The 11,637-nt window shown below is 47.1% G+C and overlaps 2 protein-coding genes across 2 annotated transcripts; one reads left to right on the top strand and one right to left on the bottom strand.

Moving 5' to 3' along the window:
- RhiXN_07323 (dephospho-CoA kinase) lies at window positions 1–1,799 on the top strand (the record flags this gene model as incomplete). The annotated part of the gene is made up of 14 exons (XM_043327139.1): window positions 1–77; window positions 131–141; window positions 196–248; window positions 299–352; window positions 406–441; window positions 512–555; window positions 610–688; window positions 748–831; window positions 893–923; window positions 980–1,037; window positions 1,092–1,146; window positions 1,180–1,279; window positions 1,335–1,428; window positions 1,484–1,799. The coding sequence occupies 14 exons, from the start codon at window positions 1–3 to the stop codon at window positions 1,797–1,799; spliced, it is 1,092 nt and encodes a 363-aa protein (XP_043185611.1).
- Window positions 1,800–5,582: 3,783 nt separating this feature from the next.
- On the bottom strand, window positions 5,583–8,976 carry RhiXN_07322 (glycoside hydrolase family 31 protein; the record flags this gene model as incomplete). Its single annotated transcript, XM_043327138.1, has 9 exons — window positions 5,583–6,191; window positions 6,242–6,383; window positions 6,439–6,682; window positions 6,720–6,732; window positions 6,781–6,939; window positions 7,094–7,195; window positions 7,248–7,538; window positions 7,631–8,223; window positions 8,274–8,976. 9 exons carry the CDS (start codon window positions 8,974–8,976, stop codon window positions 5,583–5,585), a joined length of 2,856 nt encoding a protein of 951 aa, XP_043185610.1.
- Between the last annotated feature and the right edge of the window lie 2,661 nt (window positions 8,977–11,637).

Below are 11,637 nucleotides of genomic sequence, written 5' to 3'. Positions count from 1 at the left end.
ATGGTGTCGACTGACTTGGCGATGGCTGCACAGTTGCACGAGTTGGAAATAGCCCTGCACCACATACTTGCGAGCAGGTACGATAGCAAACAGCCCTATATGCTTTTGAAATGCTGATCCCCCTTTCCAGATGTCTGGCTAGTGAGTTACCATCGGTCCACGAATTAGGATATCGTTTGCTTATTAGCCTTTAAGTCGCTGGGTTCTGCATTCTGATATATGATCACATCCTGACCTTTCCTCAAGAGGTATGCCGGTCCTCCTACTTGATATAGACAGTCCGACTGATTCACCATAGGTCGAGCTCATATGGAAACAACAACGATCATGGGTTTCCGTCTTTTTTGTTTTGGTGAGCCAGCTCGCGTTCGCCTTTCTCAATGGTTACCGACATTTTCCGGTCAGAATCGGTATATCACGCCCTTGGTGTTGATTGTTGATGTAAGTTAGCATATCTCACGTACCTCGTTTAAGAATTCCTGACTCAAGCCCATGTTATGACATAAAACAGGTCTACGACAAAGGCGGTTTAGCGAACTTCCTATCGCAGACTTTGTAAGTCCGGTATATCCGTATCCGAAACCAAACACTTGCTTACACATGATGCAGCTGTGTCAACTGGTATTTTGCTGAATCGGCCTGGAACCTTGTCGCCTTCAGCCTCATCCATGCACTCGTTGCGCTTCGTGTATGTTGAGTTTTGCTGGATTGATGTCTACGATTAGGCTGAACACGGCCGAACGATAGGTTCATGCTATATGGGGCCGACCGCGCTGGCTGTCGATCACACTCGCGCTCCTTTTTGTAGCCTACTTTACGGTTACTACGGTGGTGGGCCACTTCCTGGTATAGAGTTTGCGATTTAGGCCTAAACACGGACTTCCTCCTACAGATCGCATTCAAGTTCGAGATAGATTTTGCTCGTAAGCGGGGTTGATTCTGGCGACCGCAATCCGAGGCTGATCCATATAATCAATAGACACTGTCGCATATAACCCACTGTTTAGATTGTGTTTCGCCGAAGTGTCGCCGTACCTGTGAGTTCGATGTCTCTGGATCTGATCGAGGCTCAACGCCCATTGGTCTGATAGATGGACTTGTTGGCTCCCTGCGCTCATTTTCGAATTATTTGTGTTTGTCATGACGGTGAGTGATACATCGACTTGAATCATCTTGTAGTCTCTGAAGAATAAAGGGTCGGTCTTCCAGGTGATTAAGGCTATCGAGCATTCCAAGAATAAAGTCAATACACCAGTTGTCCGTGTCTTATATCGTGACGGTGAGTGTCTTACTCAATGTGATAGAAAATCAAACAATATCGAACACGAGTACAGGTATCATCTACTTCATAGTAATATCCCTGTGCAGCATGTTCAACATGATGGTTTGGCTCCTCGCTCCACCTACTCTAGTCGCTCTTTCAAAATAGTAAGCATGAATATTTACACTTCGATCTACAAACTTACCTACATTACTTTGTCAGCTTCGTTCTGTGTATCGTACCAACCATGGGTGCAAGGCTTGTGCTAAATCTCCGTGGCTCACGTAGAGAAGATCTTATGCCTACGAACTCTGGGAAAACCACATCTGACGATCACTACGGATACGAAATGAGTGCCAAGATCTCCTCTAACCGTTCTCACAATGGCACACCTGATCGCAGCGTGGTATTTGTGTCCCGCGATGAAGTGCGCATAGGCGCATTCTCACCACAAGATCGGATTCAGCTGAACCAGATCAAGTCGAGTGACAGGTATTACCGGCTAGGTTCAAAAGATAGCAAGTTTCATATCGTTTAATTCCTGCCTTGGCGCGTATAGACTATGCTAGTCGCTCCTTTTCTTTTCTTTATTGGTTTCAATGTATCCGAACATATCACTGGGAGACTGGAATTGTGTAAAATTATTACTCGATATATTGTACTTCAACAGAGCATACCGTAGCCATATATAGATCAAACCAATAAAAAATACATAAACTCATTTTACGGGTCCCAAGGAGAGCACGCTATGCCACAGCAAGACAGCATAAAAAGCTTAGTGTTTTAGAATTGATGTATAGGCTGAGACGGACTGATTCGCGTTCGACTACCAGTCTCTGCGTCCAGTTCATAGTCATTATCCTGGGACTTCCATATGGCTCCATCAAGTTCGACTTCCTCAATACTAACATGTACCTGAAGTCCTCCTCCTGGGGTGGCCACAAAATGGTGGGACCTGGATTGGGCCTGACAACTCCGGAGATTAAGAACCAGGCGAGAAATCATCACGTTTACCATCGCCAGACCGAAGCTATGTAACGAGCATCAGTAATAAGTCCTGGAAAGAGCCGAGACGTGTGGTATGTAGTCACGCAACTATTTCGCTAGGGCAACAAGGGTTGGTGGCGCGACGAGCCATGTGATGATGTTGAAGATCGAACAGGCTGGAGGAGAAAAGCAGGTGAACGATCAGTCTGAGAATATTGATTGGCCGTGGAAGCAAAGGCTGAAACGAACCAAGAATAACCACAAAATGCAGGGCGCCTAAAATTGAGGGCAGTTCGGCGATGTGAGTATATGCGCGTCGAGAAGGGTAATGCGATGCTTAGCACATACCATCACGGAATAAAACATGAATGATGGGCGTCCGGGCGGTGAATTTGCCGGCTCGAAGGGCCTGGATGCAAGACAGGGTAAAAAGCACGATTTCAAGGAGAAGGGGAGGAACCCAACAACTCCAGCTGCGGGGGAATGACAGAGCAATCAGAAATGATAGCACGTGTTTTTTGTTTGAGTGGTTCCTGGGGACTTCGGGCTTACAGGAAAGGAGCAATCTGTGAGTTAGGCTGTAAGTAAGTAGAGGTGTGCAACTCCTTCACTGCCACTTACACTGAGGTAACAGACTCTGAGTAGAGGTTCGAAATGAACCGTGTCTAAACGGTTTTACCAGGTTGAATGGCGTCGTCAGGATAAATGTTTAGGCAAGGCTTACTGGCTTTGGTAATGAGTGAGGCGAACAGAATCTGTACTAGCGATCAGTAAGTAAAAGGCTGTGATGAAAAAACACACCCACGCCGAATGTTGAGCAAAAGTATAGCAGCCAAAAGCTAGAAACTAAAAAAACGATCCATCGCGGGCGTCCCCAGATCGCCATAACCTGACGGTGCATATAGTCAACCAGTGGGCTTGTCAAGCGTGGTCGAAGCAAGGCTTACTCGCATAGCTACGAGAGCATGAGTAATACCAAACGAAATAATGTACCACATGGCCTCCACAAAGTACCAAGTTATACAACTATCGCCAAGATCAATCATAGCCGCTCGGTAACGGGCTGGTTAGAGTGAGCTTACAACGTATGCGAAGAATATGTAGCAATCCCTCCCTTGTCGTAGAGCTAAAGTTTTCATTGAGACCAAACCGTGGATGATTTTTAGCTATGATGTTCACGCACGTCAATAGCTAATACGATTGGAGTGATATATCGATTCTAGAGGGAGCTATAAGATTTTGATCTTGGGGTATAGAAATACACTGACCAGCAGGAACATTGCCACAACTGGGGATTTTTTTGCCTTCCATATGAACTGGATCTATGTAGACATTCAACATACACAAGTATAGGGCGCTAGAATCGACATCACCTCATCCGTAAATGTCAACATATGATCATAAACTAACAATGCATAGCCGACGACTACCAGAACGACGTAATTAGCGACGTATCCGAGTTACACTAGAAGACTAAAACTTGCCCCCCAGTGTGCTATAGTTGGGCTTCAGTGTAATGGCCTTATGAAACAAGGTATAAATCCTCACATGCTGAGACGAATGTCGTACATTGCCGTCTCCAAGTTAGCAAGAAGTCCGGACCGTACGGAGTAGCCGACATAACTTCCAGGCTTAATTTTAAGCACTGGTAAGGGCCTGAGACTTAACAATTAAATCTAGGTACACCAAGAAACGGTACCGTGACAGGCCGCAGGGGAATGAGAGGCTCGAAAATAGTTGGTTGACAAGGTGTGCAAGGCCTTTATTCGAACGATTTAGATCAAGACCCGGCGAAGTGCTCTCGGCAGAAGCGACGAACTTGATCTGTGAGAGAAGTGGAGCTCCAATCCAATACTGGTTGGACCACTTAAATGAAGCGAAGGGCAGGTTATAACCCAAGCCAATTCTTCTGGAGATTGTTTGTAAATGATAGGGAGACGAACATCATGAAGAGTCTCAAATTCAGTCCAGGCCAGTGCGACATCAAACGCTCTCGAGAGCAAAAAAACATGTGCAATCGTGAGGTGTACAAACGAGAATTTTTCTTACAGGAAAGCCAGGTGCTTTGGTAAGATGTGCTGTGTTATGAGCGGGCGAACCATTTCCTTTAGTTTCTCATCGAAACTAGCCAATTAGAGAGGCTGCGCCTCTCGGTTCACGGATCGCTTTCGCTGCTCTGAACGAATCCGCGACAGGTGATGCAAACGGTTATGTGCGTGCGTGGCCATTGTTCTGGAATGCCTTAAAGTAACAGACCCATGGCCAACGATACCCACCAAGCTGAATGGTAGTCTAACAATTGGGTACATACGTACAGAAAGCGAATAATATGTGGTAACCATGGCTGTGGTCCGGAGTTAAGCCTCTTGTGCCACACAACAATGGGTTCAGGTGTTGCTTAAAGTGTCAACCCATTTAACACTTTCACATGGCCAGTTAAACGAGGGAATAATGCCTCAGGTTGTCCCCCGCTCGGAGACCTGAATCGTAGATTCGGCAATCTCCATATTCATTTCGATGATTCTCGATGACGCTGATGTTACATTTAGGGCGCGTGACGGCGTGGCAAGTGCCTAGGCTCGCGACCAGCCCCTACGGAAACTATAAGATAGCGTTGCCGTAGGGACTCTCAAGTGGACAACAAAGCCCCCCAGAGGCCAAATAGCGGGGGCACGACCTATTCTGAACTTATTGTTGGTCCAGCGTCACCTCGCTCTCAATGCCAAGTCTTGACTACGCCAATGCTACCCGCGCATATGACCCCCGTTGTTCCACCGCAGAAGAGAGCTAATCTCCAGGATCTGTCTCGAGCCCGGTTCGCAAAATGCGGTTTGGCTAGCTCAGATTTCAAGTGTCATACATTAATGTTGAAATCATGTATTTTGAGACTCGCATGTACATTGAATGTACATATGTCACAATCTCACTCTTAGTAAGCGTCCTTTGATCACAACCTTGTCCAGTCTCACGCCATACCTAGGCGACGTGACTCTTGCCTGGGCTGAGAGGCTTACGTTATATTTTACCGGGGTTCTTCCGATCATCTCTGCTTACATATGTCAGGGATCGTTGGAACACCTAGACTGTTGTCCCAGTCGCTACGCAAGACTGCGCCTCCTCTCATATATTAGCTTATCTCATCATATCTTACATAACCCTTTTGCCCTCAGATACCGCAACTGGTTGCAAGTCTGGCAAGTGCCCTGACTGATACGGCCTATGTTTATACAAGCACTTGTAAATAAATTGTTTTATCAAGACACATATATTAACACAAAGCGCAACACTTCCTAATTGTTTTATTTTATTCCAAAGAGCACACGACTACCCACTCTTAGTACTGAGCATATATACCCCAGGTGTTGACAACAAATGCGCCCGGGTTCTTGATGGTCAACACGCTCGCACGACCATCCTTGTTTTGGTCAAAGGTGACACCGTCCTCGTAGGTAAATTCGAGCGGAAGGCCATCGTTAAGTACGGTCTTGGGCTTCTTGCTCCCAAGGATAATGATTTTCTCAATGCGAACCTGAGCAATGCTCTTTGCAAAGGCGTTCTCTGGGCTGTATTGCTCCAGTGCCGTTTGATCGACAGTTCGGTCGAGGTTATCGCTTACGAGGTCGTCTCCAGCAATCACCAATCCTTCGTCAGCCGTTTGGGCAAAGAATTGGCGCCAAACCAAGTACCCGTCCTCGTGAGCATAACTTTCTCCGTCATCCAGATACAAATCACCTCCTGCCGACCCTTGGCTATCGAGTGCCATAAGGAGCGTGAATGGATCGTTTTTCATGAGTGGGGACGAACGGCGCGGGCGTTGGCGTGTGGGTACGACATGTCCACCTTGTACAAAGACGGGAATCTTTTCGAGAGGAGCAGGCACCGTCACGTTTCTACCAGGCTCAGAGCCCTGATAGACCTCGTAAGTTTGATAGTCATAATAGGGCTGTGTGTGATGTCATGATTCATTCGTAAGGGTGGATCAAGGTTACGCACCTGAGCTCCAGCAAGGTATACATTTGTCTTCTCAACCCCAGGCTCAGTGACAGGTTTGACTAAAAGCCCCGAGTTTCCGATGTAATATTGATCATCGATAGCGAATCCTTGCTTGTCCTTAGGGAAAACAACGTAGTGGGGTCTAATGATCAAAGGGTGGATGAGAACATTTCTGCATATGCCAAGTGTTAACCTACCTCAAGACCGGCATACCAGTCACACTGGTCTCTCTGAATGCTGTGTACCAAACAGGTAGCAGCGAATAACGCAGGCGCAGGATGTCGCGAACCATGCTCTTGTACGGCTCTTCCAAAAGATAAGGTTCGCGACGTTTCGTGTCGATGTGTGCATGGGCGCGGAAGAAAGGACCAAATGCGCCAACTTGATACCATCGCACCAACATCTCAGGAGCAGGGTTGCCAAAGAACCCGCCGACATCAGCTAATGGAGCACATGTTATTAGTGGTGATACCCTCACAGACGGAAAAGGGCTACTTGCATCCAGCAAAGCTCATCCCAGCAATATTATTTGCAAGAACCATCTTGACACCAACAGCCATGTGCTCCCAGGTACCCATATTGTCGCCAGTCCACATTGCTCCATGACGCTGGGATCCAGCAAAGAATGAACGAGTGAGCACGAAAGGTCGCTTAGCAGGAGTCGATCTTTCCTTAACGGCTTGAGCAGTAATGTTGTGCTATAAGCCCGAGATAAAGGAATTTTTATACAGAACATGGAGCAATGTTGGGCATGATGTAGAACAGAGGAGTATTGGCGCAACGGGGCACCACGCCATTATTCAAAGATGATTCGATCAGCTGTGGATTTAACCAACCAGATAGCGTACGTACGTAAAGCATTCCATTGATATTATGAACGTCACGGTGTTCCCATCCACCATAATGCACGTTATCCTTTTGCATGGTAATCTCTGGACCATTGAAAACAGATGGCTACAAATAACCGTAAGTTTCGATCAGTGAGAATACATCCAGTTAAACGTACCTCGTTCATATCATTCCAGATATGAATGCCCTCAGAACTAGCCCTCCAAGCCCAATCAAGAGCCTTCTCCTCGCCTTGGACCGCAGGCTTATCGAATTTGTAGAGCCTCTTCCACCAATCCCAGCTGCTAGGATGGAAAAAGTCGACCCAAGCGCTTGAACCAGACCAACACCATCCCTCAAATTCGTCCTTTCCACCCGGACGCTTGACAAGTACGTCGAGTTCTTTCGCAGCAGTGTACACCGGGTAGTCGGAAGTGCGCTTCAGGTGAGGATCGATAATGACAACCATCTAAAATCCGGGAAGTCAACGAGTGAATACACGACCAAAGAAATTATACTTGCCTTGCGCCCAATGGCCATGACATCTTTAGTCATTTCAACCGGGTCAGGGAATGTCTTTTCATCCCACATGAAGTACATGTGATCCTTTGCGTACTCGATATCCAACCAGAACACATCAACAGGCATGTTTTCCTCGTCGAACCTCTTCTGGACACCACGTACATCGTCCGAAGAAATATAGTTCCATCGACATTGGTGGTAACCAAGCGACCAGAGAGCGGGTAGTACAGGATTACCGGTCAAACGAGCGTATTGCGAGAAGATTTCTTGTGTGCCAGGGCCTGGAAGAATGAAAAGATCGATGATACCAGACTCAGCGATCCAATGTGTACGGGTACCAGCTGCGTCGGGTGTACGAGAAACATCGATCCATGTTTCAGAGCCAACAGCAAGGAAAACGCCCACGGTACTATGCTCGTTGTGCGCATGAAGAAGAGGGATGGAACCGTAGAGTGGCATGGTAGAAGACGCCTCATACTCAAATACATCCAAGTTATACAGGCGGTATGGGTCGTCGAAGAAGGATCCCTCTCCAGTAGTGGTGGGCAGAGATAGCGGAGCGGCATGCTGGGGTATACCGTAAACATGGGCGTGGGTAGGAAATGTAATATCGAGAGAGAAGGACTCCGGCCCTAGTAAATGTAAGGTCATTTCGAGCCAAACATAATGAGAACGTTCCTACCTTTAGGCTTTGAATCCGTCCATGAATTGAATGTCTCCTCCCAATATGCATCCTCCGTCTCGCCCTCAAACCAGGCGTTAATCTCAGGCTCGGGTTCCTTAATAACCTTTTGTTCACCCTCGGCGCCTTGGGCATTGGTTTCCTCAGTCTTGGGCTCGGGCTTATTCCTGAAGTGCTCCATGTGAAGAAGCCCGCGTCCATTGACTGACATTTCGACGCGCCCATCGCGAACAAGCTCGATAAGCAGGGGCTCATACGTGACACGTAGCAGGACCCCGTCCCATCGCCCCTCGACACCACCATCGACAGGTTTCCAGTCAACACCACGTGCATCGGGAATGCTGGCTAGCGCCCAGTCGGCGGCACCGTCATAACGCTTCCTTAGTCCGTCGACCTCATCCATTCGGACACGCGCCGTACCATCTTCGTGGACGATAACGCTGAGCTGAAACTTGACTTCGGGGTGAATCGAAGACTTGACAGGCATAGTGATTTTACTTCGGTCAGGGGATATCCTTAGATTGGTGGTATCAATAGTATAAGGGGATGCCCATTTTGCACCAACGTCATCAGCGCGTTTAGCAATCGCACGACCGCGACGACAGAACCCAGACTGCGAGCACGATTTAAAATCATGATGTTTAACTCCAAGTGTTATCTCGGCCAGAGCCGCAAGAAGGATGAGTTGCGTGCTTAGACGCATTTTGACTGAGAAGTGTCAGCTGGTACAAACTGAATAAGCAACTTGGCTTATAGTGTTGAGTTTACGCTCTGATTTCAACGCCTGGATTGCTTTTAGTATGATAAAATCCGTAGAATTTATGATAAAGACTCACTGTCTCACTTTGCTTGACGACCTGCGTGCTTTCTCGTCGCGGTCGACGTCACGGACACACCCACGTTTCGGCGCTTATCAGTTTGTAACGCGATGGTGCTGGCAATTACCAGCGGAATTACATGCATACATGCGTGTGGCTTCAAACGCCCTCTTAATGTTTAGCAAGATATTGATATTAACCAAGTAATGCACCGGATACGGCTCGTTTTGGGGGATGTTTTTGTTTTTGTGTGTGCACAGGTAATTAATTGACATTTCCAACCATTTGTCCTATACTCTCGATACCAATTCTATCTGTGATTATGGATAAAATCTTGTGGTTTCCAATTGATGCTTATTTATCCTACTCATTTTTCACCTTTTTACGGTTTGCGTGCTTACTATTAACCCAAACGAGCCTCGCCAGAAACATTTCCCCAGTCCCCTGACAGCATAGGGCGAGCCCGATTGTGCGTAGTCAGTGTATCTATATCTCACTAACGACCTCTTGAATCGAAGAGCAAAGCGTATGATGAGAAAGCTATTTCATGCTCGCCCGACCATACACCTGTACTTGGCTCTGAGAAGGACCAAACAGATAGCGCTCACTGTGGCACATTAGCGCTTTTGATCCTGTCGTAAGTGCAAAGTGTGACTATTTTTTCTTCGTAAGCGATCGTGTACGTATGGTTTGTGAAGTCGACTCCCAAGTCAACATCGATGTTTCTACCGAAGAATCGATACAGGTCGGCTGTTCAATGGAATTGTGGTGGGACGTGTGGCGGTTGGGGTCACTTATGATAGACCTGGGCCAATGCCCGTGTTCCTAGTCAAATGACTATTGCACACCAAGGTGGCAACTCGAGTTCTCTTGTCTACATGTTGCTATACGATGCCAATCCTATCGAACCTTAGTATAGCGCTCCACTACAGATTGTCTTCTGCGGTTGGCCCCTTTAGCTTACATGGCGTACAAGGTACTTTACTCTTAAGCTTTTCAGCAAACGCCGAGTTTGGCCCTATGCAGATCGGTTGAGCCTGACGTGTTTGTGAGCATGTTGAAATGGGTGGATTAAGCTGGGCTCTTTTCAATTATACTGCTAATCAGCTAGACGAGTCGGCATTTGGTTCTCTCGAAGATGGCTCAACGATACCATTGAAACGCTTGTCAACGGCACTACTATGTCTAGATGCTACGGTTAAGGGCTTCGCTTCGAACCCAAAAATGGTACTCGATTCGAAATGAATAACTCGGACAATTCATCAATTCCTCCTCTTGTCGGGGTCATTGTACCTGACAACAATCTCGGGCAAGTATCTTGGACAGCCCAAGTCAATGAGATGCATATACCTACTCTAGGAATAAACGAAGTCGTTGCATCGGGTCCAGGGAATAACTCAGCTTCGAATAATATCCGCGAACAGTTTGCGTTTCTCACGTATGTCCCCACACCGAACGTTTGTCTCACGCCCCATTATTGATGATTGTAGTATACTACAGGTATTAAGACAAATGGACGGCCGGCTCATGGCGCTTCTTAACATATTTTTATGTGCTTTTATATATGTACACCAGCCATACCTTCTGGTAGTCATATTCTGCCTCCGGCAACCAACCCCAAGTGGGAGAGATACATTACTCACCACTCGGTTACTTAGTTCAGCTCGAATTATCAGCTCTAACGCGATCGAGGTGGTTATCGGCGCTGCGATTGAGCGATTAAGCTACACCGACGGTCGCGTCGCACATGAAGAAGCTACTGGTGACTATGCGGCTCTCGTAAACATCAACGAGGGGCATCCCGACCGGGGGAACTCTGTCTGTTTTTTATTGCAAGATGAAAGATACTCACTATATGATTCTTCCGCAACTTCTCACCCGGGCGTTCTACATGGCACAGTGGACCATGCTACTATCAATCAATCTCTCCACACGCGACCTCGGTTGAAACCTAATTATACTTGCCGCGCACTGCTAGATAAAACATTCAATATGTCATGAACACTTCCCAGGCTTTCGCTCGTGGTCCGGCTAATTATCGCAACCTGGCGAGAGTCGAACAGAGAATACCGGTCGGGAACTGGTTTGATAGTAACGAAGGTATCGGTTGGGATGTGTATCCTGTTGACATCATCACTGCACTTCAACCAGCAGCGCTGTACGCAATCGCAATCGCAGATTTATCGGTAGTGGGCGTGTTAAATAATACTCTAGAAGCAATTTCTCCTGAGCTCTATAGCTTGTTATGTTGGCATCCATCATCCGTTGCTTGTCGCGCCTGGAACCCGGTGTTAGCTATTGGCATTCTATTTGTATTATTAAGCACTAATACTACGTCGCGTGCCGTATGACCCCCGTACAGAAATACTATTGTATCGTTTCAAAATAGGTCTGACCCATCTCACCAATCTACGCCCACGCTCTCAGAGCCCTTTGAAAATCTTTTCATTACATGCTGTAACTATACGCTTTTTGTTCTTAATCCAAACCTCCCTTTGATTTCGCCTCTAGCTCCGTATCCGAGCCATAAGGCATAAGGGCGGTCT

The sequence above is a fragment of the Rhizoctonia solani genome, chromosome 13 (genome assembly GCF_016906535.1).
Source record: "Rhizoctonia solani chromosome 13, complete sequence".
Classification (NCBI taxonomy): domain Eukaryota; kingdom Fungi; phylum Basidiomycota; class Agaricomycetes; order Cantharellales; family Ceratobasidiaceae; genus Rhizoctonia; species Rhizoctonia solani.
The sequence above is the reverse complement of the archived record's forward strand: the minus strand, read 5'-3'. Positions and strand labels throughout refer to the sequence as shown.